Source organism: Desarmillaria tabescens, assembly GCF_030435595.1.
Source record: "Desarmillaria tabescens strain CCBAS 213 chromosome Unknown EV420scaffold_20, whole genome shotgun sequence".
Classification (NCBI taxonomy): Eukaryota; Fungi; Basidiomycota; class Agaricomycetes; order Agaricales; family Physalacriaceae; genus Desarmillaria; species Desarmillaria tabescens.
In genome coordinates, this window is record NW_026848319.1 from 429,688 (window position 1) to 457,545 (window position 27,858).

At 47.1% G+C, this 27,858-nt stretch overlaps 10 protein-coding genes across 10 annotated transcripts; 4 read left to right on the forward strand and 6 right to left on the reverse strand.

Annotated features, from left to right (window-relative positions):
* Positions 1-2,368: 2,368 nt before the first annotated feature.
* On the forward strand, positions 2,369-4,356 carry EV420DRAFT_1643614 (uncharacterized protein; the record flags this gene model as incomplete). Its single annotated transcript, XM_060477538.1, has 2 exons — positions 2,369-2,763; positions 2,820-4,356. The coding sequence occupies 2 exons, from the start codon at positions 2,369-2,371 to the stop codon at positions 4,354-4,356; spliced, it is 1,932 nt and encodes a 643-aa protein (XP_060330056.1).
* A 655-nt stretch (positions 4,357-5,011) lies between these two features.
* EV420DRAFT_476533 (FAD-binding domain-containing protein) lies at positions 5,012-7,585 on the forward strand. Its single transcript, XM_060482296.1, has 8 exons — positions 5,012-5,464; positions 5,524-5,538; positions 5,593-5,700; positions 5,755-6,103; positions 6,153-6,215; positions 6,276-6,765; positions 6,828-6,853; positions 6,912-7,585. The coding sequence occupies exons 1-8, from the start codon at positions 5,189-5,191 to the stop codon at positions 7,322-7,324; spliced, it is 1,740 nt and encodes a 579-aa protein (XP_060330057.1). The 5' UTR covers positions 5,012-5,188; the 3' UTR covers positions 7,325-7,585.
* Positions 7,586-7,829: 244 nt separating this feature from the next.
* Positions 7,830-11,065, reverse strand: EV420DRAFT_1687473 (Metallo-dependent phosphatase-like protein; the record flags this gene model as incomplete). The annotated part of the gene is made up of 19 exons (XM_060479296.1): positions 7,830-8,471; positions 8,521-8,898; positions 8,949-8,997; positions 9,050-9,186; positions 9,234-9,316; positions 9,369-9,434; positions 9,506-9,529; positions 9,585-9,647; positions 9,715-9,740; positions 9,794-9,840; positions 9,894-9,993; positions 10,049-10,076; positions 10,135-10,238; positions 10,296-10,331; positions 10,381-10,430; positions 10,486-10,535; positions 10,590-10,638; positions 10,697-10,751; positions 10,809-11,065. The coding sequence occupies 19 exons, from the start codon at positions 11,063-11,065 to the stop codon at positions 8,208-8,210; spliced, it is 1,866 nt and encodes a 621-aa protein (XP_060330058.1). The 3' UTR covers positions 7,830-8,207.
* A 163-nt stretch (positions 11,066-11,228) lies between these two features.
* Positions 11,229-12,369, reverse strand: EV420DRAFT_1547224 (uncharacterized protein). Its single transcript, XM_060473338.1, has 4 exons — positions 12,270-12,369; positions 11,907-12,222; positions 11,705-11,855; positions 11,229-11,647 (listed from the first exon to the last, which is right to left on the reverse strand). Exons 1-4 carry the CDS (start codon positions 12,322-12,324, stop codon positions 11,336-11,338), a joined length of 834 nt encoding a protein of 277 aa, XP_060330059.1. The 5' UTR covers positions 12,325-12,369; the 3' UTR covers positions 11,229-11,335.
* A 9-nt stretch (positions 12,370-12,378) lies between these two features.
* Positions 12,379-14,473, forward strand: EV420DRAFT_476774 (phosphoglycerate mutase-like protein). The gene is made up of 6 exons (XM_060482297.1): positions 12,379-12,831; positions 12,879-13,118; positions 13,172-13,542; positions 13,593-13,644; positions 13,697-13,835; positions 13,886-14,473. The coding sequence occupies exons 1-6, from the start codon at positions 12,650-12,652 to the stop codon at positions 14,351-14,353; spliced, it is 1,452 nt and encodes a 483-aa protein (XP_060330060.1). The 5' UTR covers positions 12,379-12,649; the 3' UTR covers positions 14,354-14,473.
* On the reverse strand, positions 14,408-15,312 carry EV420DRAFT_1643619 (uncharacterized protein; the record flags this gene model as incomplete). The annotated part of the gene is made up of 3 exons (XM_060477539.1): positions 14,408-14,472; positions 14,525-14,676; positions 14,729-15,312. The coding sequence occupies 3 exons, from the start codon at positions 15,310-15,312 to the stop codon at positions 14,408-14,410; spliced, it is 801 nt and encodes a 266-aa protein (XP_060330061.1).
* Positions 15,313-15,392: 80 nt separating this feature from the next.
* On the reverse strand, positions 15,393-18,458 carry EV420DRAFT_1547242 (cytochrome P450). Its single transcript, XM_060473339.1, has 16 exons — positions 18,352-18,458; positions 17,682-18,302; positions 17,594-17,628; positions 17,456-17,536; positions 17,336-17,403; positions 17,228-17,284; positions 17,083-17,174; positions 16,947-17,028; positions 16,869-16,896; positions 16,738-16,814; positions 16,618-16,686; positions 16,290-16,563; positions 15,973-16,240; positions 15,836-15,920; positions 15,546-15,785; positions 15,393-15,496 (listed from the first exon to the last, which is right to left on the reverse strand). Exons 2-15 carry the CDS (start codon positions 18,095-18,097, stop codon positions 15,729-15,731), a joined length of 1,689 nt encoding a protein of 562 aa, XP_060330062.1. The 5' UTR covers positions 18,098-18,302; positions 18,352-18,458; the 3' UTR covers positions 15,393-15,496; positions 15,546-15,728.
* Positions 18,459-19,670: 1,212 nt separating this feature from the next.
* EV420DRAFT_1620962 (cytochrome P450) lies at positions 19,671-21,605 on the reverse strand (the record flags this gene model as incomplete). Its single annotated transcript, XM_060475633.1, has 10 exons — positions 19,671-20,074; positions 20,128-20,302; positions 20,357-20,470; positions 20,526-20,643; positions 20,696-20,792; positions 20,844-20,927; positions 20,977-21,139; positions 21,187-21,315; positions 21,367-21,474; positions 21,528-21,605. 10 exons carry the CDS (start codon positions 21,603-21,605, stop codon positions 19,671-19,673), a joined length of 1,470 nt encoding a protein of 489 aa, XP_060330063.1.
* Positions 21,606-22,049: 444 nt separating this feature from the next.
* On the reverse strand, positions 22,050-24,054 carry EV420DRAFT_1643622 (cytochrome P450; the record flags this gene model as incomplete). Its single annotated transcript, XM_060477540.1, has 14 exons — positions 22,050-22,100; positions 22,148-22,208; positions 22,258-22,432; positions 22,637-22,916; positions 22,968-23,039; positions 23,093-23,169; positions 23,226-23,253; positions 23,307-23,388; positions 23,424-23,515; positions 23,564-23,620; positions 23,670-23,737; positions 23,793-23,873; positions 23,922-23,956; positions 24,008-24,054. The coding sequence occupies 14 exons, from the start codon at positions 24,052-24,054 to the stop codon at positions 22,050-22,052; spliced, it is 1,206 nt and encodes a 401-aa protein (XP_060330064.1).
* Positions 24,055-26,413: 2,359 nt separating this feature from the next.
* Positions 26,414-27,852, forward strand: EV420DRAFT_477514 (uncharacterized protein). Its single transcript, XM_060482299.1, has 10 exons — positions 26,414-26,538; positions 26,595-26,604; positions 26,654-26,716; positions 26,767-26,819; positions 26,882-26,970; positions 27,019-27,092; positions 27,149-27,209; positions 27,259-27,353; positions 27,433-27,445; positions 27,499-27,852. The coding sequence occupies exons 2-10, from the start codon at positions 26,602-26,604 to the stop codon at positions 27,591-27,593; spliced, it is 546 nt and encodes a 181-aa protein (XP_060330065.1). The 5' UTR covers positions 26,414-26,538; positions 26,595-26,601; the 3' UTR covers positions 27,594-27,852.
* The last annotated feature ends 6 nt before the right edge of the window (positions 27,853-27,858 follow it).

A 27,858-nucleotide genomic window follows, 5' to 3' on the forward strand; every position in this document is an offset into this window, starting at 1 on the left:
CACCATGACTACGCTTCCTCCAGAGCTCGTAGAGATAATCGTACATCAAGTCTGGTACTCTGAAATGCCATCCTACATCCGGAAATCCTTCATGACTACTTGCCCCAGCATTAACCGAACCTGGAAAGCTGTATATGCCCCTATCGCTTCTCAGGATATGTACATCACCAACCTTGCTTTCCTGGACTACCTATGCGACATAGTACTCTGCCAAAAATCCATTATCTATCATGACTTTATCCCTCGGCTTACCCGTACCATTACCTGCTTCGTCGACCTCCGAGAAGACAAAAAGGAAAGAGCGGCAAAAGCAGTGTACCGTTATCTCGTTGCGCTACCCAACACACTTGGTTTCCGAGCTCTGTTCATACATGTCCATTATATATCCTTCCAGCTCGTTTGGATTGGTATTGACGTGGATGTACGTTGCTATCTACCGTCGCTTCGTGGCTTCACCATCAGCGCGCGTTACGACCGGTTCCTGTCTAATGTCCCCCCGCTTCACTCCCGACCCTGCGCTAGAATGCATATATACTTCTCCATGATAAACCTGAGCTCCTGGGTGCAACTTCCGATATCTTGGTCTTTTACGTTTGCCGACTTGCATGCAGTTGGGTTCCCTGATAAATTCTTCAACACTGATAGAGTCCGACATTTCCGTCAATCCACGTACATATATGAGAGGCGGCTCGGATCCTGGGATTCAAGAAATATCATTCAGCGTTTGTGGATGGCTTCTAAGGGACAGCACAGTACGTGATTAAAAACATTTCCGTCTGATTAGTCTGACCTCCACCTCTAGTAGGGTTGAGGTGTCTTGCCAGTCTGTTCTACCATTGGGAATTTAAACGCGTGCAGTCATATTTATCCGCACCGTGCTATCTTAATGGGAATGACGTGGCGACCCTTCTTGAGAGGAAGAGGCTGATGTAATGCTTCTATTCAATGACACTCGCTATGGTTGTCGGTGGTCAGTGTTATCTTTTGACAAGGGCGGTGTTGAAGATCTTGACGGCCTGTCTTTGGGTCTTCCGCATGTTATTCGAAGAGCCTGACTGCCGGTCGGTGTGATATGTTGCGACGTCGCAGACAGAGGTCCGAATTAGCACATTAAAGTTTTAATCTGGGGAAAACTTACGAATTCAAGAAGACACCCACTTTAGTGCCGCGCATGACAGCATACCAGCGGTCGGACGTCGTCATCAATAAGAGTAAGAGGCCCAGGGATATACGAGTACTGGACCCCAACCCACCAGATGGCCTCATGGGAGGCGGACTAGCTTGCAAACACGGTGGATCTAGAGGGCCTAAATGTCAGAAAAAAAAGTATTCGAAGTGACAACTACTTACAAGTCTCCAGCGGGGAAACAGGGAACATGTCCAATCCACGAGGTGGCTCAGAGAATGTATACCTGCCATCACTAATGGGGAACCCAGCGCTTGTAACAGCAGGGCAATGACTACGGCCATTAGTGAGGGAACAGCGACAAAGAAAAAAACCTTGCAACATTGCCTTCCTTATCCATTAGACCGAGCTTGGTGAGTGCAGCCTCAATCAGTATGTTTAGCTGATTAAGAACCTCCAAAGGATTACTGTACACATTTGGTTGTCGTTGAGCGAGTCCTGAGGCGTGTCCAACGTTCAGAAGTGACATGATGGCTGGGAACCAAGGAGAAAATTTGAAGAAAATAGGCTTATATAGAGAAAAAATGAGTCTCTGCATGTAAAGCTATACAGTAGCAGACTTACAATGCAACATAGCTGCAAGGAAAGGCGCTAGGAAGGAATCTGGATTGCCGCGTAGCTGTGGTCAAGAAAAACTAATCTTGGTAAGCACAAACAGGACCTTGCCTCAGATAAAAAGTTCGCACAAATCACACATACCGTGGGCCGGAAGAGTCGATTACGAAAAGAGGATCGGAAGAATGATAAGGGGTGGGCAGAGGGTGGGAGGGAAACCATCTTAATCAAGCACGTTCCATCCTTCCTTGCTGCATGGGAGGCAGGGTCGGTCACTGCTGAAGATTCTCAAAGAATCCCGTTTCTATATCCACTGGTCCTGGACGGACGATATAGAACCAGCCCAGCCTTTACCACCCTTCAACCCAAGCACATCAGCAGTAGAAGAAAATTTGACACCTGAGGAGGAGACGAAAAAGCGGGAGCGTATACATTTCTTGAATAAGGTATGACAAGAAAGTTCTCATTGCGATGTTAACTAAATACACTCCCAAGAGAATTATACGCTGGCGCGTAAACGGTACTCGAAGATGCGTCAGGCCGACATAAACGATCCATTCAGTCCTACTCGCACAGTTGTCTGGCATAACGAAGCCGCCGAAGGCTCGCCAAGCATTCCAGGAATGGATGCATGAAAACTATTGGGTTGGCGCAGGCATAGGATACGTGGTCGAGAAGGAATGGAAAGTGAAGATGGAGGCCGAATTCACGCCCACACGCAAATGTAACGCGAATTTCCGCAGTGGCGTTGCTCGTCGAATGTTCAATGAACTTCCAAAGGAGGTGCGGGATGAATGGGCGAAGGAGGCTAAAAGTTCGGCGGTTGCGGCGAAGAAGGAATACGAGTCCGCCTTGAAGATGCCGCCATCGGATAATCCAATCGTACGTCAACAATGCTTGAATAACGTTGGGGCCTTCCTAGGACCCATTCTGGAGGGCGTTCGGCGGGCAACAGGATGCCATGTCATCGCAATTGTTGGAGGTCCCATGACCATATATGACGGGGAAATATCTACGATGAAGTGAGTTTGCTGTCATGTGTGCTAAGTAGTGAAGGGTTTCTTACCTATATTGCAAGTGTAACTGCCGGGAGGAATCTGGACCCTACTCCAATCCCATTTCCGTCGTGGAAGCCGAAGAAATTTGCCGATTTTATGGACTTCATGACTGAGTACCTAGAAACCGCGTATACGGAGAAAGATAAGATTGCTGCCGGAATACCTGCTGTACATCCGCCGGAGTGGGATACGCTATCCGTGATGCGCAAGAAGCAGAACTTCGACAGCGAATCATCGGAATCGGAGTCTTCTGACGAGTCCGATGAACTGTCTTCGAGCAGTGATAGTGAGGAAGAGACTGGAAAGAAACGGCGTCGTCGAAAGAGCAGCGGTGGCAGGGCACGAAAAAGGGTGACATGTGCAAATGAGGATCGCGCGAAGGGCCCCCCAAACAGAGATGTTGACAAGAGGAAGGCGGCGAGGAAGGCAAGGAAGGGTCCAACGGAGGAGGACGACGGGAAAAGAGAGGCATCAGAGGAAACGGCAAATCAAAAATCCGCAATTGCCGAGGATACGAGTTCGGAGGATGACGAAATCCCCAGCGGACCGAGACTCAGCGAGTACGAGCACCAGAGGAACGCCAACATCAAGGCCATTGCTGAAGATCCACAAATGATAGAGATCCAGAACGCTATGAAGCAATTCGCGGATGAACGAGCGAGGGAGAGAAAGACGAATGTAACACCACGACCTCGTCCTCATAAGCAAAAAGGTCAGACAGAACCTTCCCGACACTCCCAGAGGTTAGAGGGGAGAAAGGAAGGAAGTGCGGGGGGAACAATGAGTGCTTTGAAGGACGACGACATGATAGTGGACGAGGTAGCCCCGGGGAAAAGGATGGTCGTTGGCATGGGGGTACCTAGTAACTCAGACGCAGCTGCCGGCGTAGAAGGGCCTGCTACACCTTGTCAAGATGGGAATGAAGCGTGTTCTCCTGGCCCCGGCGTTCCTCAACCGACTCCGTCCTCAGAAACAGACCCAGATACGGCCGCATCCACAGAGATCCCTTGCAATGTGGCACCTCCGACGGATCCCACTGCCCCCGAATGGTTGAAGACCGCACTGAGCGAGTTGACGGCGATGAATCTGGGAGCACAGTTCGTCAAAATTCTGTATACGTGGGCGAACGTCGAGCGCCTTTGGGGATATGAGAACGTACGGGTAGGGCCACATGTGAAGACAAGACCCCTGGAGCTAGGCAAATGGGTGTCGGTTGGTCGAATCCGCTCTAAAGAGCCCCAGATAAATGCGAAGGACTTGGACCAGTTCAAAAGGACTTGGGTTGTGTGGTGGAGAACGATGCAGCCCGAATGGAGGGCGTTGAAGGAAACAGATAATATTGGCGCCTGGACGAGGGAGTTTTATGGTTCTGACTGGTCGAGCTTGAAGTTTCCGGACCAAAATGGACTTTTGGGGGTGTTGGCAACGTTGTCATGGTGGGACATCACCGCAAGAAGCATGGGTGATGACGTACGTGGTGATGCAGGAATGGTTGGATGTCGACTGGGTGATGGCTGGGCTTTCACATGCACAAGCGGGAGGCGCGGGCGAGAGTAGACAGACGGCGATAGCAGACCGGAAGGCGCAAGGTGAAAATTTTTGAGATTTTTGCGTGGTAAGCCCGAATCTAATAATAGTATCGTCAAGAGCACAGGCTTACCCGTCGCTTTTGCCTTTGCCAGGACGCGTGTCCCCTTGCCGCGCCATGGAAAAACACCCCCCGGAAAACAAACGTACGACTGCGCGCCGTGCAAGGTCCACATGCAAACGTTTTCAATAACGAAAATGTGTCCTGATTACTGCTGTTGCGACGAATAAAAGGAGAAGGAAGGATAGTCGTCACAACGCTTGTCGGAGATTGTGCAAACGCCCTTTTTTGGCTTATTATGTCGACTCTCTGATTTTACTACCTTATAAGGTCATTTAAGGTCTTAAAAGGGTCAAAATGTGACACGTGACATTGTATTGTAGATTAACAAGATTCTCAACCATAAGGGCTATCAACATAATTTTTACGGTAGCTAAGCGAGCATACTTAGAAGATAATTCTGAGAAAAAATTAGAGCCCTAAGAAAACGCCTAACCCACTATAATTTATTGCAAAGGTGGAAAAGAACAGAGTGACATAATAAGGCTAAAAAAGGCTAATGCAAAATCTCCGACACTAGAGGAATAGGGAAGGATGCCAAGAGAAACGATAATATCAGGGACAGTGGGTGCGGGAGGCTGTGCAGCACCTGTGGCTGAATTGCAGGCAGATGCTGTAATAGGGGCATATCGGCATGAGCTGCTGCTGAGATGAGGATGAATCAAGTTTTCCTGGCTAGGTCTAAAATGACCGCTCCAGTTTGTGGTTATAAAAGGGATACTTGTTTTCAAGTTCCTCATCATGGCGGTACTCACTTCTCTACTCAAACAACTCGGTTGCACGTCTGTCATACTCTTGCTCTGTGTGCCGTTCACTGGTGCCCGCTATTGTCGAACAGTTCCTGGAGACCCCAACTTTCCATCTGGTGAAGAATGGAATAATCTGAATTCTTCTATCTCTGGCAGGCTTGTCAAGGCAGTCCCATCAGCTCAGTTTTGCGATATGCACGGTGGCTGCACTGACGTGGAATGGACCAGCTCGGTTTTTCGTGCCAACATACCTGGAGCCATGAATCAGGTGCGACAGTTATCCACCGTCAAACTACCATGCTAAGCATTCAATTAATGCTTTGGCAGGTCAATTTGGAGCAAGTGAGCTTTCCATGACGCGTTAAAGGAATACATAATAACTTCGTTTTCCTTCAGGATTACGAATCTATCCCTCCCTCTCTATGCCAGAGGAATTCGACAGATTGTGGTCAGGGCAACGTTCCTCTGTACGCTATTTTAGCAGAGTCTGTCGAGGACGTACAGGTAACTGAATCACCTTTGTCGTTGAGCGACCCGCATGAAATGATGTAAATGAAGATTGGCATCGCTTTTTCAAGCACTCACAACCTCCGACTGGCGGTCAAGGCGTCTGGCCATGACTATCTGGGACGCTCGACTGCGCGTAATTCGCTTCTTATTTCTACGCACAAGTTTCAAAATATTACCTTTACTGAGAACTTTACTGTCAGCGAGCGTAACGAAGGATCGGCTGTCACTGTTGGTAGTGGAGTGCCCTTGAACACTTTGTATCAGGCAGCCAAAGAACAAGGCAAGATCGTCGTCGGTGGAGATGCGGCGACTGTCGTTGCTGCCGGCGGCTACGTTCAAGGAGGCGGCCATTCAGCGCTCTCTCCCCTGCTGGGCCTAGCTGCAGATAACGTCCTCGGTATGCACGGCTCTTCACTATGATCCAGTCATTCTAACAAGAATAACAGAGTTTGAAATCGTGACTGCTAACTCAGCATATTTGAAAGTGAATGAAAAGGAAAATGCCGATTGTCAGTGAACCGGTTTCTTCTGGTCTTGGAAGTGTTCTGATATATTTCCGTTCCTACCAGTGTTCTGGGCATTACGAGGCGGCGGCGCAGGATCGTGGGGTGTTGTCGTGTCGGCTACATTCCGTACCTTCCCCACGTTCAATGCTACATATTCACTCGTAGTGATGACCGCTAACGACACCGTGGCAATTGGCTCAATCATGGCGTCGCACGCCAAGCACATCTTTGATTGGGACGATCTACATATGAGCCAATATGTTAACGTCTACGAAAACGTAACACTCGTTTTCAGGTCCTATTTCCCCAGAATATCCTCGGATGAAGCTGCTGCTGCTATGAAGCCATTCCTAGATGACGCTCAGGAGTTTGGTCAGATTATTTTGCAGCAATTCGACGAAGACAATATAAACGACGTGGTAACGGTAGCCGACGATGTGGTTGGCTCGAACCTAGCGTTTGGTTCAAGACTTATCCCAGCAAGTATGTATCGCGATGATCCTGATACGGTCGGACATGTATATACCCAGCTTTTGGATGTTGGGGCTCTTGTGTGAGTTTCATTTTCAGGTTCTCTTGATAATGCTGTTCTGATAAATATCATGGTGAACATAGCGTCCTCAGTCGCCTAGTCGCGGGAGGTAGGAGTCTCATAGCTGCAAAAGACTTTCTTTGTACTCACCTGACAATACATGACAGGCATGGTATCAGAAAATGCATGGATTGACTCTGCCATTCATCCTGCATGGCGAACAGCAAAGAATCAAGTACAAACATTTGTCTGTGTTTTCAAACCAGAGCTAATCTCTTTTCAGATTGACCTTATTAACATTTGGGAAGACTCTACGTCACTGTCGAATGTCTCCTTGATTCAGAACACATTCAAGGATATCCAACTGCCTATCCTTGAACAGATCGCTGGAACACCTGGTGCCTCGTACTCCAATGAGGCCGATCCTTTGGAAGAGGACTTCAGAACTACGTTCTTCGGACCCCATTATCCGCGCCTCGAAGATATCAAGAAGAAGTATGATCCAGAGGACCTATTTATTGTGGCGGCGGGAGTTGGGAGTGATAAGTGGGACAAAGATGGACTTTGCAGGGTAGACTGAATCGTGCTCTCATTAATATCGAGTCTCTAAAACCCTCACTCGGGTAATCCTTACAGTGCACGGAATGTTATCTTTCTCTTAGGCTTCCTGATGACACGACGCTCATGCAAAGTATTGTCTCCATTGGGAGGAATAGTGGTGATAACTCTTAGAGGTGGGGGACCGATAACTAAGTAAGGCTGGCAAGCGGCAAAGCCCGCTACTTTGACCGTACATGACACGGATTTTCCTGACTTAACAGAGTTCAGACTTACTCGACGGAATCAAAAATTGTGCATTCTGAATGGCATGCATGAATCTATTGCATATACAGCACCGGCTGGTTGCGGGGAAAAGTACTCAGGCAGCTACACAGACCAAGAGACAAGGTAAATAGTGGGCCTATTATCAACCGAGCTCCCGACAAATAGACAGGCCAACCCGCTGTTTAGGCCATTGTCTGAACAAATGCTGAACCGCTGACATTTAGCAGCAAGAACAACTTACCCTTGTGCAGATGCAACGGTGACTCGATCAGCGCGGACACGGTACTTTGCTACACGTCGTAAATTCGAGTTGGTGACAATTAAGACTCAGTGCCGCAATTTTCCTCCTGCGTCGATGAGACATGCATCTCACCTCAATTTCCTCACCACGACTACATTTGCTCCGTTGCTTGTAGAGATAATGGTTTGGCACTCTAAAATCCCATCCAAACATCCGGACATCCTTCGCGACTACCTTCCCCGAGCAGGAGAGTTTGGATCATCCTGTATTCTGACGTTGTATATAAAGTCACGAATGCGGAGATCTTTCAGTCGACGATGAGAAGGATCATTGGAAACGCTCAACTTCCTACGGAATTCTTGATGCACCAATAACACCAAACTATAGACTTCTACAGCTAATTCCATGCAAACTGCGCGTAAATGCCCAGGACTTCGCTTGTCTCGAGCGTGCTATATTTCCCCACGTCGCCCGACGTAAATTCCTTGTTTGATTGTACAATATTCAAAGTCTCCACCACCTGATCCACCACAAAGTCGACGAAGACAAAGTCGATGAGCGTGTCGTTTGAGACGTCCGGTGGGGTGGACCCAATGAAATCGGGTATAAAGTAAAATGGGAGTGGCGTGTGAATGATATCGTCGCCAACACCCGGGCAGGACTGGAATGAGGATGAGAAAGGTGTTCGCATGAGGATAAGGGAGTCTTACATCGGTGGTAACATAACCCAAGGTCAGATTATTCGCGGCACGTATTCCCAGCTCAATAGCTCTTTGCTCCATGTCGCTCAGCCAATCCATGTACCTTGCTCGGACATCTCCTCGTCTGTAAAGCTGCTCCTCTCGCTCCAGGCTTCTCTTCCGGTTTTCTGAACCGTTCTCGTTCATCGTCTTCAGAGTATCCAATGCCACAGAAAGCGGCACCTCAGGAATATAGAAGAATATATCCGAGAATGGAGAAGCAGTGAGCTGATCGTTCTTGGTGAACGTTCCGGCATAGATGTCGAATCGCTGCGAACCGGAGTTGACGAGTATGTAGTTGGGGATATCGGCGCGACTGTTGCTGATAGACAATGCATACGGCGTAGCCTAGAAGTATTTGCATGCTACGCTGGATGTTGGATATGAAAACAACATACCAACTCAGCGAACAGGGATAATTGTGAGTCGTTGGAAGGATATTGAACCCTGTCGCAGCCTAAGCGTGAGTGATTTCTCATAAGTTACACAAAATGCGCACTGGGTAATCGTAAAATCGTGCGGTGCCGTTCCGTATGTGAAGTTTAGATCAAAGTCAACAGCGAGTTGATTCAATCCTGCAGTGATCGCTTGTCCTTTCTCGGTATCAAAGGAAGACTGGCTTTGTCGGGTGTGATACTGATAGCCAAGTCAATAAGGACGTCAATGAGAATAAAGGGTGTAACCTCGTAAGTGACGCGATTGGGATCCAAGTAACGCCGACTGAAAGTAAGGTTCTTGGATCCCCTCTGGCCATCAAGCTTGAGACCTGGATGGGAATACATATATCAATCCAGGCCAACACAACGTGACTGACGTACTCATCCAGCCAACAGTTTCCATATATCGCCCGCTTTCCAGTGACATAGATCGTCCATCAAGCTGAACTAATAATGTATTCAATACATTAACCTCATGAGCGGCTCATGAGCATGATTGGAAAATGATGATCACTCACTGCAGTCCCGAATGTGAGTGTGACCTGGCGCCTATAAATAAGCTTGGAAGTATTGGTTATCCGAAGAAAGTTTACCAACCACCGAGAATGAGAATGGGCGTTGTAGCATGAACAGCACGAACGGCATTGAAAACCAAGGGCCCTGTAAGCCATGCCTAGAATCAGTACGGATACTCTTTCCACGAAACAATGCATTAAGAGGCACCAACAATTATCACGAGAAACCGGCATGTGTCTATGTCATTCATACACATCAGCATCTTTCGCAGGTGGGATATTGCGACTGACCCGGCCAGTAGGAAGAAGTCAGGTTCATCCTTAATAGCTTCCAAGAACTATGAAAAGCACGTAAGCATGTGTTCTCTCCGATGATGGGAATCTGATGTACCCAAGACTCTTTGACCATATCCTCGACTTTCTGGACAGTAGTGTTCTGATCATTTCCAGTGAAGTCGAAGATAACTCCAAGTGCAGTGACACTTCGGCCTCTAATATCGAATTATAAAACGTTAAATATTATTTTCGTACAAATGTAGGACTTACTTCCGCGTCTTGAACTTGGCAAATCGACCTGAGGACGAGAGAGGCTAAATCGTATTGCACCTGATCATGATAGCAATGATACGTACTACCCACAGGAACATCAACAGTGTTGTTGTTCTGATCTGCCAATGTAATATTGACATTGGACGAAAGATATCGACCATTCAGCTTCGGTGCCAGATTTTGATGCCTAGGTACATACAAGACATTAGCTCACGAAACGCCATATTCAACCGGGAAGACCGACATGTCGAGAGTGTTTGCGTAAACGTATAGCTCGTGACTGTATTCAAACATCAGATAATTTATGCAGTCATTCATGAGCCACGTACTTTCCAATAGCCATGACATCGTAAGGAAGTTCGGCGAGGAATTTGGTAGACTGAAGAGATGAGAAGTCATTGTCTGAGTGAGGCCATGACAACGATCGAACAAACTTCGTGACCGTCGACGCCGCCGGGAGGGTAACCGTCCGACAGACCGGTACCTGTTCATTTGAGGTTGGTGGACATAATCCTGATGTGATCAGTTTTGTACTTACCATCGTGCAGGTCTCCAGAGTCTACGAGCAGGAGGTCCACGTCTTTCCTCTAGCATACACGGGAGTCATGATCAGCTAAAAGAGGAATAGGCGGGGTGCATCCTCACGACTGCTATTTCCTTCATATGTGCCACGAACGACGCAAAGTCACCTAGGTCACCACTGATACAGTCTGTATGAGATACCAATACAGAAGTCCTGCGTATACCGACCACTTACCTGTAATTGGGCTCCGGGAATGAGGCCTTTTGGTGACCGAGGAGCCATCCATGGCTGTCCGTGGTATGAATGATGTTGATATCTCCCCATTCCAACGGGCGAGTTGGCGGGGTTAACGGAGACGAAGGATTTGCTCTCCTAGGATGCTCATGGACGTGTCCATCGCCGTCAGCGCAAGCCCAAGTGAGGGAAATTGCAGCAACGACAACCAGGAGTCGCACCAGCATGATGGAAGTCGCTGTAAAGGCGCCGAGCATTGTTGAAAGTGTCTTACATCATGGAGCGTCATGTCCCTGACACATTCCAAAGGAAAAGACAATGTTAGATAGGCACTTGCGTGCACATGTGCTGGCCACATGTGCGTGGGGTCACTTATCAAGGTGGCCGAGGGCTACCCTGGTTTGCTGCACCTGTTTGGCACTGAAGTACTGATCCTTTGGAATATCTCGCGTGAATAATGGCGCTTGAATGACTCTGCGGGCTATTAGTATTGTCAGTCTATATAGATTGAAAAAACAGGTCATAGTCTACACCAATGTACTGAACTTTGGTATCCGTTCCAGTTCCCGCACAATAATTGTCCGCCAAGTAGCCAAGGTCTCCTTGCATTCGCCGCAGCGTGTCTGTAGATAGTCTTCGCTCGGACCAAAGACTTCATCAAGCTTGAGGAGAAGATGAGGTTTCGCACCCAGTTTATGCGTGATCATGGCATAACTATGTGTCCATGCTTCACACGGAATGTCACACTCGCGTGTCGAATTATTCCAATGCATAACCGTGGGCGGATAGCGGACATATTCGGCATTCAAGGCATCCAGCCAATGCTTATGATATTGCAACTAGGGAGAGACGCGATTGATATCAACGAAGCAGATAAGAGGCTATACGGGATTCACCCAAGGAGCTAGTATTGGCGGAGAGATGGCCTCGCAGATATCATCTGTAGGTAAGGAAACAGAGTGTTGGGCAGCCTGGTCAATGATCTTGTTATGTTTATGCTTCACCGCCCACGTTAGGACCTCAAAGGAATGTTCAGGAATAGCGTCACTGCAAGAAACGGCAAGTTAATTACACATGAAGCTAAAGGATGCTCCGCACCACATGGACCGCTTGCATGCATCAATAGCAAAATACACCCTGTATTTCTCAGCAGCCTCGGCAAGATCTGCAACTCGACTGAATTCAATTTCTGAGAGGTCAGGTGGTGGTTGCCGATACATATATTGCAGTAGTAAATCGAGGGTCGAGGCTGTTTCTGTGAGAGATACGACCTCGGAAATGGCATTTGGTGTCGAGGATGATATGTCCTCAGCGTCGGCAAAGATGTCGGAGTGCATCTTGAGGTTAATGCGGTGAACCTTGAAGTGAACATTGTCGCGTGAAGCCAGAGTAATATCTGAATCTGCCGCATTGACTACGGGGCGCTTGAGCGATACTTCGGGACTAAAAGACAGAACTGACATCGTTCTGAAAATTTCGGGTCTTGAGAAACAGTGGTCATCGCTGTGCTCGGCATTGATGACGGTAGTGGTATGTAGGAGAGAACGAGGCTGTGGCAGTGTTTTGTACCCTTTCAATTACCACCATCATCACCGGACTTTGTTTTATCAATGCTGCGCTACGTTTATATTCCTAGGCCGTTCTTTATTTTCTTTTCGAAGTTCGAATACCACCAGAACAATTGATCCATCCGTTCGTTCGCATATGCACTAGGCGATCAGCAGTACGAACGTTTTTCGTTGAGTTCGCCATCCGTGTCCCTTCCGAGCTTCTCTATCTCTCGGACCCGTCTTCCGGTGTATAAACGTCGTATGGCAATGATATTGGTTCACCCATGAACCATGATATTCTCGTTCATTGTTTTCACCGTGTCTCTCGTCTGCGTTTCGGTCGCGTTCAACCCGCTACACCATTCTGGACCCGCGTCGCCGTATTTTGACGCGCCATCGCAGTTTGGCATCTCAAAGGAAACGCCTGATGGATGTGTCGTTGACCAGGCCGCATATATCCTTCGGCACGGCTCGTACGTACAAATTCAGACTTGTTACTCGAGACTGACGTGTAGAATAGTCGGTATCCAGAACCTGGCTCTTACACAGGCTGGCAGAACCTCTACAACAAGTTCCAGAACCATACTTATTCTGCGCGTGGACCCCTCAAATTCATCTCGTCTTGGGTGCCACCGATTGACGACGTAGACCATCAGCCTTTGTATTTGTCGAGTACCGGCGCCGGTGAAGCGTTCGCCCTTGGCGTGGATCTGCGAAAACGATACAACTTTACGCCAGGCGGGGAGAATTTCACTGCTTGGTATGTTGCAGACCGTCATGTTGCCGATAATATCCTGACGGTTTACCGTGTAGGTCTGCTGGTCAACAACGATGTGTAGATACAACTACCTATTTCTTGCGAGGATATCTGTCTCAAGGAAACTACATAAACGACACAAACTCCAATCGAGGACACATTGTTACCCTTCCGGACTCTCTGAACGATACATATGCTGACTCGTTGACCACGTCTGCATCATGTCCTGCGTATGCTGAGGCAAACAATGGGTCTGTCATCAGTAGCGCATATAGGGCTCTGTATCAGGGCGCCATGGCAGACAGATTGAATCAGTTCCTGGAAGGAGACTTGGTCCTAGACGACACTGATGTTGGGGTAATGGGTGACCTCTGTGGCTTTCTCTATGAAGTTAGCGGTGATCGTAGATTTTGCGATGTATTTGAGGGTACGACTATCTCCTCCTGCATTCGATATGTTTATTGACACGTACCTAAGAATCGGAATGGCTGGACTACGAATACGCTCACGACTTGAATTATTATTATGGGTTTGTCATTTACTCTGGGCATGCAACCGCTAGCCAATACTTTCTCTCAAAGGTCCGGGCCAGGGAATGCGTTATCGGCTACTGTTGGTTATTCTTGGGTGAAGGCTATTTCTGACCTGTTCGAAGTCGGCCCCAACAACACAGTAGAAGGTGGCACTGTGATCCCGCCTCCACTCATTATGGGTTTCACGGTATGATCAGTTTATCCGTATCTCACTACAGCCGTAACAGTCGTTTTCAGCACGATAACAACCTTGCTCCCATCATATCCGCCTTGGGCCTGTGGAATACGTCGGACTCTGGCATTTACCCTCTATCCAAGACTCAACGGCGACCAGACCGGACGTTCCGCTCTTCATATCTTGTTGCGTTCCGCGGATATGTTGCTCTTGAAAGATTGATATGCTCGGCTTGGAACAGCAGTGACAGCGTGTACCATGTCGCCAACCAGACGGCGGCTACGTCGGTAGGTGATGGGAGTATGTATGTGCGAGTGAGAGTGAATAGTGCACCTGTTCCGATTCCTGGATGCGCTTATGGTCCCGGATCGACGTGTCCTTTGAATCATTTCGTGTCCTATGTGAATGAGGATATGAAAGCCGTAGCAGGTAACTTTGGCGAAAGGTGTGGGCTGAAGGAATCTGTCGATACTTTACAATTCTTAACACAGGATAGCGAAAGCTATGGTCATCAGATCGTGTCGATATAGCAGCGTATATACAAAACAGCGCAACAGTAGTTCAGCGAGGACAATGAGAGTGTGTCATGACTGTTGCCGTACAAAGTGCGCTGCTGGGCCGTGATTTATTTTCATGCTTCCAATATTTGCTAAGATGAAGTTAGTACAACGACCGCGCTAAAAACAAGAGAAGAAACGTACCGGCCCTCCTCTCCCAACCGCCCACACGCTTGTCAGTCTTCCTCAAAGACAGACTGCGGTCGAGAAACTTGCGAATTTTTGCTGTAGGGACCATTGAGGGTGTACCAGAAGGTGGCTTATTGGGATCGGGTAAGGCTCTGATGATACGAGACCTAAGTGCCTAACGGTTACCACTGTCCTAAGGATATACAAGAGAATACGCACCCAAGCACGCGGTCCTTGGCCTTATTAGACGTGGATTTCTTCCGTTTCCTGGTCTTCTCAGCCTCTTTCAGTGATTTTGTCTTGGTTTTCTTCTCGGTAGAGGGTACAGATGCAGCTGCTGAGGCGAAGAGGTGGTCGGGAAGGTGATTAGATTTTCGCGGTGCGTCAAAGCCATGAAATTCTTCCTCCTCCTCGTCGCTTTCATCTGCTTCTTCGTCTTCGTCTTCTTCGACATGCATCTCGACGTCGTCATCCATGTCCTCGTCACTCTCCTCCTCAGCGTCCTTCATTGCTCGTCGCATCCGGGCAATAGCATCATTATCACCTTCATCACCAGAGTTTCCTTCATCCTCATCCTCATCCTCATCCTCCTCAACCGCCTCCTTCCCCTTCCCCTTCTTCCGTCCCTGAGCTTGTTCCTTCAACTTGCGGTCCCGTTCACGGTTCTTCGCTCGTTTTTTCTCTTTTTGAGCATTTTCGAATTTCCGGATAGAGGAATTCTGCTGTTGGATGAGTTTCTTTGACTGGGAAAGCGAGACGGCCTCTGGTGCGTCATCGTCTTCGTCTGAACTGTGAGGATTCATGGTGGTAAAAATTTGGCCAACGGGAAGCCGGACCGGATGGGAACCTGCTTACTCAGCTCGGGTTTTTTTTAAAACTTCGATGAGAACCTCGAGTCAGAGAACAGTGACCAGCGACTTTGGCTTACTACTGTTATGTGACCTCACGACAGGCCTTTCGTTCAAAGTAATTAAAACGGCGCAATAAGTACGTATTTTTGGTCAGTCCTACAAGCTTGGTGGACTTAATGGATCAGAATGTCCTATGATTTTTGGACCCAGCCACGAGTTACTCAAGAAAACACTGACAAGATTTTGCTCGCCAGAAATAGCAGTGAAGGCAAGGAAAGTGATCACACCTTTGGAGTCGTTCTTCTATGGATAAAATTAAATATATCTACGACAAACACGCATGCCTAGACATAAGATCTACTCAGACGTCATTTCCGAACTTTAAACATTAATTCTAGTGCATCATGGGTCCACAGACCGTATTCCTGCCAAAAAACTATCAGGTCATGCAGAACAAAACTTCCTAGCCACATACCTTGTACGATTTATCAAACTGGATTGGATCAAACCCTGACTTGAGTTCTATATCGAATTTGTGGATGATCGAAGAGACCAAGATCCTTGAATGCTGGAAGTCAAACCACTGGGCGGTGAATAGTGGCAAGTACGCACTTGATGTTTTGTAGTGCAAGATGCTTTCCAACGCAGGAACCGTACCCGGAACTGAATGGCATGAATGCGTCATGATTGCACGGAGACAGAAGAGGGTTCTTTTGATTCTCAGATTCGATCCATCTTTCGGGAATAAAGTAGTTAGCGAGAGGGCCGAAGTGTGCGGGGTCGCGATGCATGGTGAAAACTGGGACATGAACAGTCGTATTAGGAGCGATCCGTTTACCCAGTATGTATGCTCCCTCTGGACCGGTTGTCCTAGCAGGACCTTATCGCTTGTGAGTGCAAGTACTTACAGAGCTTGAAGTCACACTCACCGAAGGGACCGGGTGGAATGATACGCAACGACTCCTGAATACAGGCATCAAGGTACGGAAGTGCGAACAATGCTTGGTAGTCGTAAGCGCCATCATCACCGACAAACACAGAGCTGATCTCTCTTTGCAGTCGGCAGGTCCGTCCAGGATCGACGCTGAGGTATCGGAATAAGGTGGTGACGACTTGAACGCCAGTATCAGTTGCAGCAACAACAAGCAGAGAAGCGTCCGCGGCTGCTTCATCTGCAGTAAGAGACACGGAGCTCTCGTTCATCTAAGCGGTAGAATTCTCGCTGAATGCAAGATGCCAGAGGATCAACAGACTTACAATGATCCCGAGAATATTCTGCCTCTGTACTTTGGAATTCTTTATTTCGTCAACTTTGGCTCGGGTAAACTGGGAAAACTTATACTTCAATTCCTTTCATACCCGAAGTGAATGACTTACCTTCTGGAAAGACTCTATAGGTCCATTACGAGGAAGATACTTAAACAGATTGCGTAACCACGGAACCTGTCCCATTGCTATCGATATGGTTTTTAGAATGTCTTAAGAACCGGCTCGGAGGGAGAACGCACAGCTGGCAAATATGACTCCTATATTCAACTGACAAACAGCGTCAAGAGAAGGCGAAGATAGGGAAAGGGACGACGCACAGTCTTAATCCATTCGTCTCCGTCCTTCCCTGCTGCCATCGTTTCGAATCCCCCAGAAAATCCCATGTCGCCCATAACATCGCTGCAAATTTATGTATTGAATGCAGAGGATACGCAACATATATGAAATACACACATGAAAAACAGGTTTATCCAGTGGTCTAGATTGATAATTTCTTTTTGGTTAGAAATGTGCTGAAAAATGGACAACAGCTGAGAGGTACGAGTCTTTGTCGAAGTATTAATAAGAGTTGTGAGTTGATGTAAATATGATGATTCACCTCAAGTATTGGAATGTAAGACCGCATAGCGTCGCTTGTCACTGCTTTATTCCACGCCTTCATACAAATGATGTTAAAGTGAGGAAAGCAGGAACACGAACGACTCACCTGACGACGGCGTGCATGAACCTTACGATTAATAACATTGATAAGGCTATCGGCAGGCGCAGGAACACCTTGTCAAAAGATGTGTTAATTTATTTTAGTATCTTAACTTGTACGACCCACCTTGGTAGAAAGGCGCTCTGCCCAGCTGGCTGTATATTGGCCGTACCGCCGCTGGTATATTGATTGATAATTCATTGGGACCTGAAGTCAGCATTATCCAAGACATGGTTCTGTGTATACACAATACCAGCCACGTACCGACACGAACCCAAGGTCCGTACTCTGCGTGTAGCCTGTTCAAACGGGTGTGAGTGAAACGCGCTCATGTCACTAAAGAAGAAGCTACTCTTGAATTTTGGTGTGGCGTCCGCCTTTCATCAAAATCCGATGAACCATCCACCATTTCGTTGTTACGGCAGCTTTGGGGCCCGGAAATGTGGCTAGAGGATGAATGTACGAGTGACGATACGCGATGATTGAAAGAGAGAGAGATAGGCAATATGCCAAGATAGACGCTACAAGCTTAATAATAGCATTGTAGAGATCGGCAGAGTCTCCAGAACTGAAATAATATGGGACGGCGGTGAAAAAGCCGACGAATACAGCTCCGAGAATGACGCGAGATACACTCGGCTCGGCATTCTTGAAGCGATAATGGGATATCTGAGGTATGTGAGTTTCGTGACGGAATAGAGTCAAAGAGCGGTGGAGATATACCAACGAGCAGATAACTGGGAGGATAGTAGTTTGCGAAGAAAACATTTTGGATGGTTAAAAGTCCATCGAAATGAGCGATCGCTTATATGTTAGTACGCGCCTTCTCAATCCCTTGGAAAACTGTCCTCCCGACGTTTGAATACGGAACATGTCCGGATGAGTGGCATTCCTAGTTCAAGTTTCAAGGAGAGCATATCCGAATGGATGAGCTGAAGCACCAGAGTTCATCGGAAGCTCCGACTCACGAAACCTACAGTGATTATCGCCTTTAGATGAATGCAGGCCACGTACTGACACACCTTCAACTTGACGCAGTAAAGATCGAGATAACGATCTTCTGGTTACGGACCCGACTCTAGTGAAGATCCGTGAAGATGGTTTGATTGATCGTGTAGATGCAGGAAGTGACCCTGTTTTATGTAAGTTGCTGATGCCAAATCAAACCGGAGGATCTTACGTACAAATCCCATCTCATCTCATCATTACACGGCACGGTACCTCATGATAAGAATTTGCACTGTGACCCGTACTTGTAGCAAATAGTTGTTTCAAGTTATCTTTTTCCTTGGAAGCTTCAATCATACCTATCTCATATGACTCTATCGTTATTCCCCGAGTCCCCATCCGTTCGACGTTCGTACTATAACGAGTAACTACTTGGCGAGAACTTCGCTACCATCCTTCCGGCATCCGAAATATTCTGCTCAGTATCGCGCAAAATAGGCCTATCAAATTCTCACTTGCTGTTCAGCAATGGATTTTTCGAGGATCGATTTTCTGTGCTGCGAATTAAATTTAGAGCGAAATAGATAACTGCAACGATTCCTGCCTCCGAGATAATCACTACTGACCAGGCTCGAACCATAAGTATGGTATCGGGCCGCACAGTGTACCAATATTGTATCAGCAACGAATGGCAAAAACGGACTTGAGACAGTCGCACTTTACCTTGCCAATACTGGCAACGTACACTGGTCCTAAGACACATTTTTATTGGCTGAACAGAGCCCTTGATGGACCAGATGGTGCGGATTGATCATAGGAAATGGCAAGAAGTGTGGGAGCGGCCAGTACTAAGTCTGATGTGCAGATAATCACCCCGATTTCGCCGGCTATTTAGAGCTACCTATGCAGTACTAATGCTGTCGGATCACTCGGTCCGTATGCCATCGTCCTCTGTCCACGATGTCCCCGGAACCCCTTGCTGGATAGATATGCTTCATACATGCGAATCAGGATGGCTTGACTTTCGGATTCCGTTGAACCCAGTCGATATACACTGGACTTTGGCCCCCAAAATGCCTACGATTATGCGGCAGATGCACTTAATAACACAACCGTCCATAATTTATTAATAGTGTTCAGAAAACTGTTTTTCTATTATTCACGCATTAGATCACCTATTCAGCCAATATACTATGAATAATAGCTAGACTAGTCGTACTAATTGGTAGGCATATGTGACTGCTATCATTCTGCTTTATCGTACCGTGTTTTGCGATGGTTTATTAGCTAGCTATCTATCTCATTTAGCTGTGTTCGGAAGGCAACATGTCCAGACCAGCAGTGGCCATATATAGTCTGTACTACTAAAAAATAAGATGCTATAAATTATAATCTAAAAGTTGGGCCGTTTTCTAAGAGAAACACGTCCATAAGGATCCGGAACGCATGTGGACGCAATCCAGGTATTACGCGGCCGTTCCTTTCCTTGTGACAATTTGATGTCATAGGTAAGTACAAGGTGAGCAAGCATGATTTTGAGCTCGCTAGCTGCGAAATATCGTCCGGGGCAAGCGTTCTTTCCATGTCCAAAGGATAAGAACCACGGGCTGGTCGTGACCATTGAAGTCCCGTTACTAGTCTTGTCTGAGAAACGGAACCCATCAAATCCTAAGGCATTTTCATATCGTTTGTTGTCGTGATGGATTGGTGTAGTGGCCACGGAAACGAAGGTGCCCGCAGGAATGGTCGTCCCGTCCGAAAAAGAGAACGGTTTCAAGGCCTTTCGGATCATCAATACTACATCCCTTGTCATGAGAACATACATGAAAGCTTGGGTGTAGTTCACTTACAGCCCCCTAGTGGGTTGAGTCTCTGAGATTCCTTGAGAAAACTGTCAAGCCGTTTCATACGTTTCATGGCGGTATACGTCCATCCCTCCTCAGCCACTACGGATTCAATTTCTTCCCGGAGTGGCTGGAGGTATGCCGGCTTCTCGGCTAAATGATAGAGGGCATGGACGAAGGTCTATAATATACTTGTATTAACATTTGTTGCAAGCCCAGGGATCTGATCGCTTACAAGGGAGGTAGTATGAATTGCGGCAAAGTTGATGGTGAGAATTCGCCTGGCCAAGTTTTGTAAAGAACGCTCATCACCTTGGGCTTCTTCGAGGATCCAGCCCAGGACGTCAGGCTAGGTGAGTTACGAGCGTCAGATACGTTTTGTCACGATACAGCTTCAGACTTACAGGATTGCCGAAGTCGAGACTGTCGACAGCACTTCTCCGCTCTGTGATTACAGGCTCCAGAAGTTGTGCAGCCTTTTTCAAGGATTTCTGGATGTTAGGAAATAATCGTGCCACGTATCTGCCAGGATATATCACTCAGAAAGAATAAAGTAACACAAGAATCGGCTTACGGTCTGATCAACGAAGGACATAGTCCAATCACGGTCGCCGCCCAGGCTACATCAACAGTGAAATGGGTATTAAGGTGCAAAAACTCTTCATTTCGGCCTTAGATAACACCGCGTTAGCTTATACTTACAAGTGTGATTGAATACTCACAGAGAGGCAGCCCTACGAACAAGCGATTACTGACTCGAGCTACAATCCGCATGACTGATTCCATAGCAGGAAATGAGACCCATTCTGCTACCACATGAGAAACGGGACTGAAGACCGGTTACCAGAGACGTACCACCGGAATCAAAATTAAAAATGTCACTGCAAGCAGCTGCTACTTCGTCATGAATCTCTGGAAACATAGACGCCAAGGTCTTGGTGATGTGATTCCGTACGATGGGTGTATGATACGGATTTCGGGAAATAGCTTCACCCACAGTGAAAGGGATTTGGAGGACCTGCACGGAGATTCAGTGACGATATGCACTGTAATAGAAAGACTCACTTCACTCACGCCTTCCTGGAACGACAAGACGTCTTCCGGTGCTCTCCGTAAGTCTTCAATGAGCTCAGGCGATGCCACTACCACCATCCAGCGGTTCAGATGTGCAATTTTGAATACTCTGTTTGAAAACTTGGAACAGTCAGTAGTTCGTCAATGGACGGTGAGCCGAAAGAGCGGTACTTTATTGTAGCCATATTGGAGAACACCGGTAGCATCAAAGAAAAACCACAGAGAGCCGAGGTAGGACAAGAGAGGCGTACTCGGTCCACATGTTGGAATGTGTCTGAGCTACAAAATATAGACGTTAGTGTCTAACAGTTCTTCGGCCCAAACACGCCTACCTGATTTAGTCCAAGAGCATGTCTAAGGGCTAGAATAATAACTAGCGCAGTCGCTACTATGTAACCTTCGGACAGCATCTTCGGTTCTGGCGAAGAAGCCGAGAAGTTGAGGTGATATATGAGCTGTGACTCTCGCCATCGGAAAACGAAACACCTGATAGCTGGTCAAAGGAGTTTAGCTCTGCAACGAGTTACACGCTTCCTATTGTGCGAGGAAACCCATCCACAGAAAGTATCCTTAAAGCGGTGTGTTTGACGTCCTGGCGACAAAAGATACCACCGCAGCTAGATCATCACGGACCACACTCATGGTGGTTCACAGGTACCAAATGGCGGTTCAGAAACGAGAGTTGACACCATCGGGTCCCCATCTATAGCTGATCCCGATCAAATACTCCTAGAATGCAGACATAGATAAAAGTATATTAGACACCATATGGAGGTCTGGAAGAAAAGTAACACGAGAACAAACAAAGACCAAGGCTATTGAGTCCTTATGATGTGTAGCCTATACCAAGGATTTTAGTTCCACCATGAGATCGCCATGAACCCATGAACCCAGAGATTATGTTCCTGTGCTGAATTAGCTGGTATCAGAAGAAAAGGCGCAGCTGTCGTACCTTGTAAGAAGCATCAAAGTTGTTCACGTCAAAGATATCCGGGAAGCTAAGGTCAAAAGACCTGATTAGGTGGCAGTCAACAATCTGTTATCATATGCCTTAGTACACACATCGTTGGAAGCATGGAACGAACGTACTTCATATTGTACAGCGCGACAGGCTTGCCAAGGCAAACGCCCGGACCATAGCAGAATGGAACATAAGCATCGGTATTATGACGTCCTCCGATACCTCCATTCAGCCAACCCTCGAGACGGAAGGAATCAGGGTCAGCCAAGTTGCGAGCTAGATAGACTTGGCACTATCCAAGCTTTTTGGAGGTAGACTCACGGTCATGATGCATGGCGAAGACGGGACGAACTGCCGAAGTACACGGAGGAATACACTAGTCCAAAATCTGGGTAGGCTTATCTCCATTCCATCGTGGCGGTCCTACAGAAAGGACGTCAGAATCGAGACTACTCCATCAGTGCAGCGAAGAGGCTTAACCTGCAACAACTGGTGGAATCACATGAAGTGTCTCTTGAACACAAGCATCCAGATAAGGCAGCTTTGACAGGGTGAAATCATCCATATCTTCGAAAGGACCGTCAAATGTGTTGGTCAGTTCCATTCGTAAAGTCTTCTGAATTTCACGGTGGCCAGTCAGGTATCGCATCAATGCAACCAAAGCTTCACTGACGGTGTCAGATGCTGCCAAAACTATGAAGGATGCATCTGCCGCAGCTTGGAATTTTGAGAGTTTAGGGCCGCCTGAACTTTCATCTTGCTGGTAGCGAATGATATCAATGAAGAAACCACGACAGGTGAGGACCCTTACAATTATGCTCAAAATATCTTGACGCATTCCAGCATTCTTGCGGCTAGTTTCTTCAACCTTTTTACCGGCAAACTAGAAATGGTTGAGTAAGAACCGTAGCCGAAGACGCAGAAGCAATAGTTTACCTGCTGGAAAGTGAGAATGGGACCTGGGGAAGGCGCTAAGGCAAGGATGTCTCGCATCCAGGGCACCTGGCCAAGCACTACAACCGTTGTCGTGATAAGTATGTCAAGGTCCTCCGTGTCAAACTCAACGTACCTCCAATGAAGAGCGTGCCCATGTGTAACTATACGCATACCTTCAGCGAGGACTGGAAGTGAGTTATAAAAAAAGACTTACCACTTCCGTCCAGCCTTCAGTATCCTTTCTAGCCGACATAGTCTCAAAGCCGCCAGAGAAAGACATGTCCCCCATTACGTCACTAGAACAACTATTAGCGCCATGCACACAACTTACATTCCCCACAAAGATATCCAGTGGGAAAGAGGTAAAGCCGTTTTGTCTTTGGACGTCACCTTGAGAATGTCCAACAATTGGGCTGTACGAACCTGGAAAGAATTTAACTTGTGAAAAGGTAGCCTGAATAGTTGCAGTACCTTGGCTTGAGCGCGGTAATTTTTCAGGTTCTCGGTCGAAAAGGCTTTATTCCATGCCTGTCAAGACGATGAGACCTGAAGTAACAATCAACCGAGGAACGCCCACAATAAGTCTGCTAGCATGTTCCGCTGGGTCGTTTGTAGTGATCAACGCGTCTGCATCCTGAGGTACTCCTACAGATACCACATATTTAGAGAGGAACTCATTCAATCACTACAGAGAATGTACCTTGGTAGAACCGAGATCGGAAGATTTGGCTGTAAAGAGGTCGCATCGCAGCTGGATTGTCAATAGAAAGCTCATTGGGTCCTAGATTTTTCTGAGTGAGTGCATGGATGTAGAGATACATCAACTTACCAATTCGTAGCCAAGGCCCATATGTCTCGTGCAATCTTCCAGGTGATGATACGTGTAGGTGCAGCACTTTATGTTCGAAGACTTACTCTTGAAGTTTCAGGTGTCGATTTCCTTTCGCGATCCAATAGCTCATATACCATTTCGTGATTTTGGCAAGACGAGGTCCAGGGTATTTTGCGAGGGGATGTCAGGGGGACAGTCGATAAACAACGATCGACGCAGTAAGACCTGTCAAAAATGTATTTACTACAACTGTGGCAGCAATACCAGCGTCCGCAAGGTGCCCGGTTTTGGAAAGAAAGGCAGCGAAAACAGAGATAAAACCTGCAGCCTGGAGGGCGAGAAATTGGAGAACCTTAGGCACCTGTCGCTTGAACAACGCGTGAGAGCTCTGTATAGCGATGCGTGAGCGCAAAACAAGAAACAACCCCCACAAAGACCGACAACCCACAATGCTAAGGGTTGCAGAAAGCAGAGCAATCTGCTGAACTGGTATCATCACAGAACTAGATGACTTGTGGAGGACGAATGGAAAGCAAGGAAAACGTAACGCGAGCTATCTCACTGTCAGTTTCTGAGGCCTTCCTGCCTTCTAAGCGCCTTGTGATGATCATCGGTGATAGAAGCGAAATGCGGCACAGCCCAGTTCATTTTCTGTATATCCCATGGTTGCCTCACAGCAGTTTTCTTGATGTAAATCTGTGCTTTGACGAAAAGATATCGTGATACAAGTACTGTGGGCTTTAGGAAGATTTGCGAAACCATCTCGACGGCAATTACCGATAACTAAGGTAGGACTCAGGTGAGAACAGTGAAATTGCAGCTAGATACGTGTACACTGACCCGCCAGCTTTTCGTAAAGAAACATACCTTCAACTCGAGTAAAGTAAAGTAAGAACGGAAAAGGCGGACAAGAACGGAGACCGTGACATCACGCGAAATGTGACATTGAGGGGTCAGGAACTCGGCCACACACGGCACTCGGTCACTCCTAATTTACAGTTCAATTTCATGCTTCCCCTGCAAATATTGTATGCTACATTAACATTGTATACTGTGGCTACTACAAGTAATTTTAGTGCGCGGAATACAGTATTGAATGAAGTATGAGCTCAACAAAGTGATCTGATGCCGAAATGATCAGATTTGGTAAGCTTCTCGGCCCTACTGATGACGAAACCGCTGTCGCAGCTCTTGTCCCCATCCTTCACGGTGCTGCAACTTTGTGCAGAGTACTCTCTTTCCTCTAGACTGCCATTTCCAATTATATTTCTACCCCTGCATCCTTCATTAAATTGTTTTGGGCATCTCCATCTCTCGTGACCAAGATCAAAGCCTTGAAAGAATCTCATCTTGACTACCGCACCATGCCATGCCATTGCTTCGCTGAACCGTAATAACAATGATATGTTATTCTCTACATATCAATGCATTGTTTCATGACCTGATAGGAATTTTAAGACTTTATTACAATGATAAGATGATTTAGATCAGTAACTTTCCCACGTGTGGCCGAGTACACCATAAGTGGCCGATTTCAGCATGCCTGTAGAAATAAATTCGCACTCGATCCCAGACTCATTTTCTTCACTTTCAAACTATACATGCCAATTTTTACGAGGTATGCGCATCTCGCTGTATAATTTATATGAGGTAAAGTGCTATGTAAATCAACGTATTTTAACAGAAAGTTGGAATGGCCGAGTTGCCGGTCGGACACAGTACCGTACCGTACCCAGCGGCCTGCCCTTGGCCTGGCCTACATTGAGTAACAGGGCAGGCATTTATGACGTGTCCGGCTGTATGTTCCACGCGTTTCCAGGGGCCTTGTCCTCATGAACACACGGTGGGGAGACTGGTTCGAGTTTACCGAGACAACGTAGCTTCGATCCGAAAATGATGTTCGAGGCCAAATATTCCCAGTGCTCACTGCTCTGAGTTCCGTCACCTTTGACCCCTTTGGCACAGACTTCCTTACGTTCCGATGCGTGGCCTGTGGTAAGTGTTACTCGGGGATCCGAAGAGCCACCATCAATCCTACACTCGTGAACGAATGAAGCTTTCGCAGTGTGCGGCCCTTAGCGTGATCGTTCAAGTTTTTGATCAGCCTAAAATCGCCACTAAACATCACATAGGAGCGGGCCGATATCATCGCACAAGTGGCAAAGAGATATTGCTTTCTCTATTGCGCTTTTGTGAATACAGACGAACCCAAAGGAGGCAAAGGCGAAACTCCTTGGAACCTGTGTCTGTAACATGCGGTCAGATTCGAAGAGAGACGATGGTCAATCGCTCATCAAACTTTTTTGTTTCGTCTCCTGTCACGTTTACATGTGAGTCGGACAAACTTTGTTGTTAATATCCACTACGCGTTCCGAGGTCTCCGTTATTCCTCATGGCCCCTGGATGGACTGTGTGTTATTAGTTTTGAGGATCGGATCCTGCTAATTCCAACGTCCGGTGTCTACGAAGCAAAGGCCTTGTTTGATTATGCTCGGGAGAGCATAAATACGTCTCTTCTTCTGTTCGAGGAGTCAACCACTTTTGAGCTCGAAGACTGTCTGCTGTCACCCAAGATGCACTCCTTGAATCCATTAAAAATCTCACTGTGACCAGGGTAGGGGCAAACTCCTCCTTCGCACGTTAATATTGATACTCACTGTGTCATCCTAGTACACCTATGGTATAAAATATATCCGAGTCGATTGCTATGGACTTTAATTAATACTAAGCGCCCTTCAATCTCAGCCGTGACCATTCTACTGTGGAATATATTAGTGACCTTCGACGACGAGGTAATCTCATATAGTAAGGACTATCTCTCATCAGACTGATCTCCGCACAGGTAAAGCAAGTGTGGTTCCCAGAAAGTCCATTGGAAAATGCTTGTTCTTATTCGTGCGTATATGAACGTGAAGCTAAGAGGTCTCTCATTAAGTCCCCATGGTACCGATATATAGCTCCAATCCTTTTTACCTTCGACCTTTATTGTGCACGTATCTTGCATCCAGGTATAGACATTCACACTTGGAACTGCCGAATGTGAGCCGTACGCATGAGACTCGTATTCAACTTCTCGGCTTGATCATTAATTTAGCTGTCCTTGTGCTTCAAACTCACACCTTGTGTCAAAATTACTGTATTTTGGGTCTCCTCACTTTTCTCTGCATCGTCAGTGTCAACTGTCTGCAGCATTTGACCTTCGTTTACCCTATATGTAATTATAGTCCGTCACTGCTACGATGATAACCACCACCGTATACTTGTATCAGAACCTAATCACAGTGTGTACGTTCAATTTGATTTGATTCTCATTCCAATACTCACACTTCTGCAGTTGAACCCGATCACAGTCCGGTAATCCTAGTCCGGTGCCCTACTGTCGTCCGCTGCCTACCGCCTTTTGGATCCCTTTCTTCGTCTGCGAAACACGTACGTCACACCTATATCCATATTCTTTCTTCAAGATTCTGATTCTCCTTTCGTGATCTTTATTCTCATCGCCTATCAGTTTCTGCGCCTCTGTGAGCGTTCTCTCATTCGTTCGGTCTTCGTGTTATTGACTTGATCGCTAAAGTACCGATCAAAACTCACGTCGTTGTTTTCAGAGATGGTGTGACATTCTCACGACCTCCTCATCTTGTCTCCTCAGTGACTTACCAGTTTAACTAGGATTCATCTTTTGTATGAGTCAGGTAGGCAGGGGCCTTCACTATAGAAATAACACACGTCCAATTGTTCTTGCCTTCTCGAGTGGGTACCTCTTTTCTTACTCTTGAGTATAAAAAATATGTTCAGGATGATGGAAGACCTAGCTATCTCAGTGGCGAATCTGGTGGTGTGGATTGCTGCCCCGATACCGCTATCCTATGTTGCCACAAGGTAAAGAGAATTGTATCTGAAATTCATGCTTTTCATCAAAGGGTACAGACGATCG

Coding starts and splice junctions, on each gene's coding strand:
- EV420DRAFT_477514 (XM_060482299.1), top strand. Junction 26,820..26,881: donor GAAAATGCTTGTTCTTATTC/GTGCGTATATGA, acceptor ACCGATATATAG/CTCCAATCCTTTTTACCTTC. Junction 26,971..27,018: donor GGAACTGCCGAATGTGAGCC/GTACGCATGAGA, acceptor TCATTAATTTAG/CTGTCCTTGTGCTTCAAACT.
- EV420DRAFT_476533 (XM_060482296.1), top strand. CDS start 5,189: ATGGCGGTACTCACTTCTCTACTCAAACAACTCGGTTGCACGTCTGTC. Junction 5,701..5,754: donor AGTCTGTCGAGGACGTACAG/GTAACTGAATCA, acceptor ATGTAAATGAAG/ATTGGCATCGCTTTTTCAAG. Junction 6,854..6,911: donor CAGTCGCCTAGTCGCGGGAG/GTAGGAGTCTCA, acceptor AATACATGACAG/GCATGGTATCAGAAAATGCA.
- EV420DRAFT_1547242 (XM_060473339.1), bottom strand. CDS start 18,097: ATGTTTTCTTCGCAAACTACTATCCTCCCAGTTATCTGCTCGTTGGTA. Junction 17,404..17,455: donor CAGAGCGCCTTTCTACCAAG/GTGGGTCGTACA, acceptor TCTTTTGACAAG/GTGTTCCTGCGCCTGCCGAT. Junction 16,241..16,289: donor CATTCCACCCGGTCCCTTCG/GTGAGTGTGACT, acceptor ACAAGCGATAAG/GTCCTGCTAGGACAACCGGT.
- EV420DRAFT_1547224 (XM_060473338.1), bottom strand. CDS start 12,324: ATGCCGAGCACAGCGATGACCACTGTTTCTCAAGACCCGAAATTTTCA. Junction 12,223..12,269: donor CCCGAAATTTTCAGAACGAT/GTCAGTTCTGTC, acceptor AGCGCCCCGTAG/TCAATGCGGCAGATTCAGAT. Junction 11,856..11,906: donor GCATGCAAGCGGTCCATGTG/GTGCGGAGCATC, acceptor CGTTTCTTGCAG/TGACGCTATTCCTGAACATT.
- EV420DRAFT_476774 (XM_060482297.1), top strand. CDS start 12,650: ATGATATTCTCGTTCATTGTTTTCACCGTGTCTCTCGTCTGCGTTTCG. Junction 13,543..13,592: donor ATTTTGCGATGTATTTGAGG/GTACGACTATCT, acceptor CACGTACCTAAG/AATCGGAATGGCTGGACTAC. Junction 13,645..13,696: donor GACTTGAATTATTATTATGG/GTTTGTCATTTA, acceptor TTTCTCTCAAAG/GTCCGGGCCAGGGAATGCGT.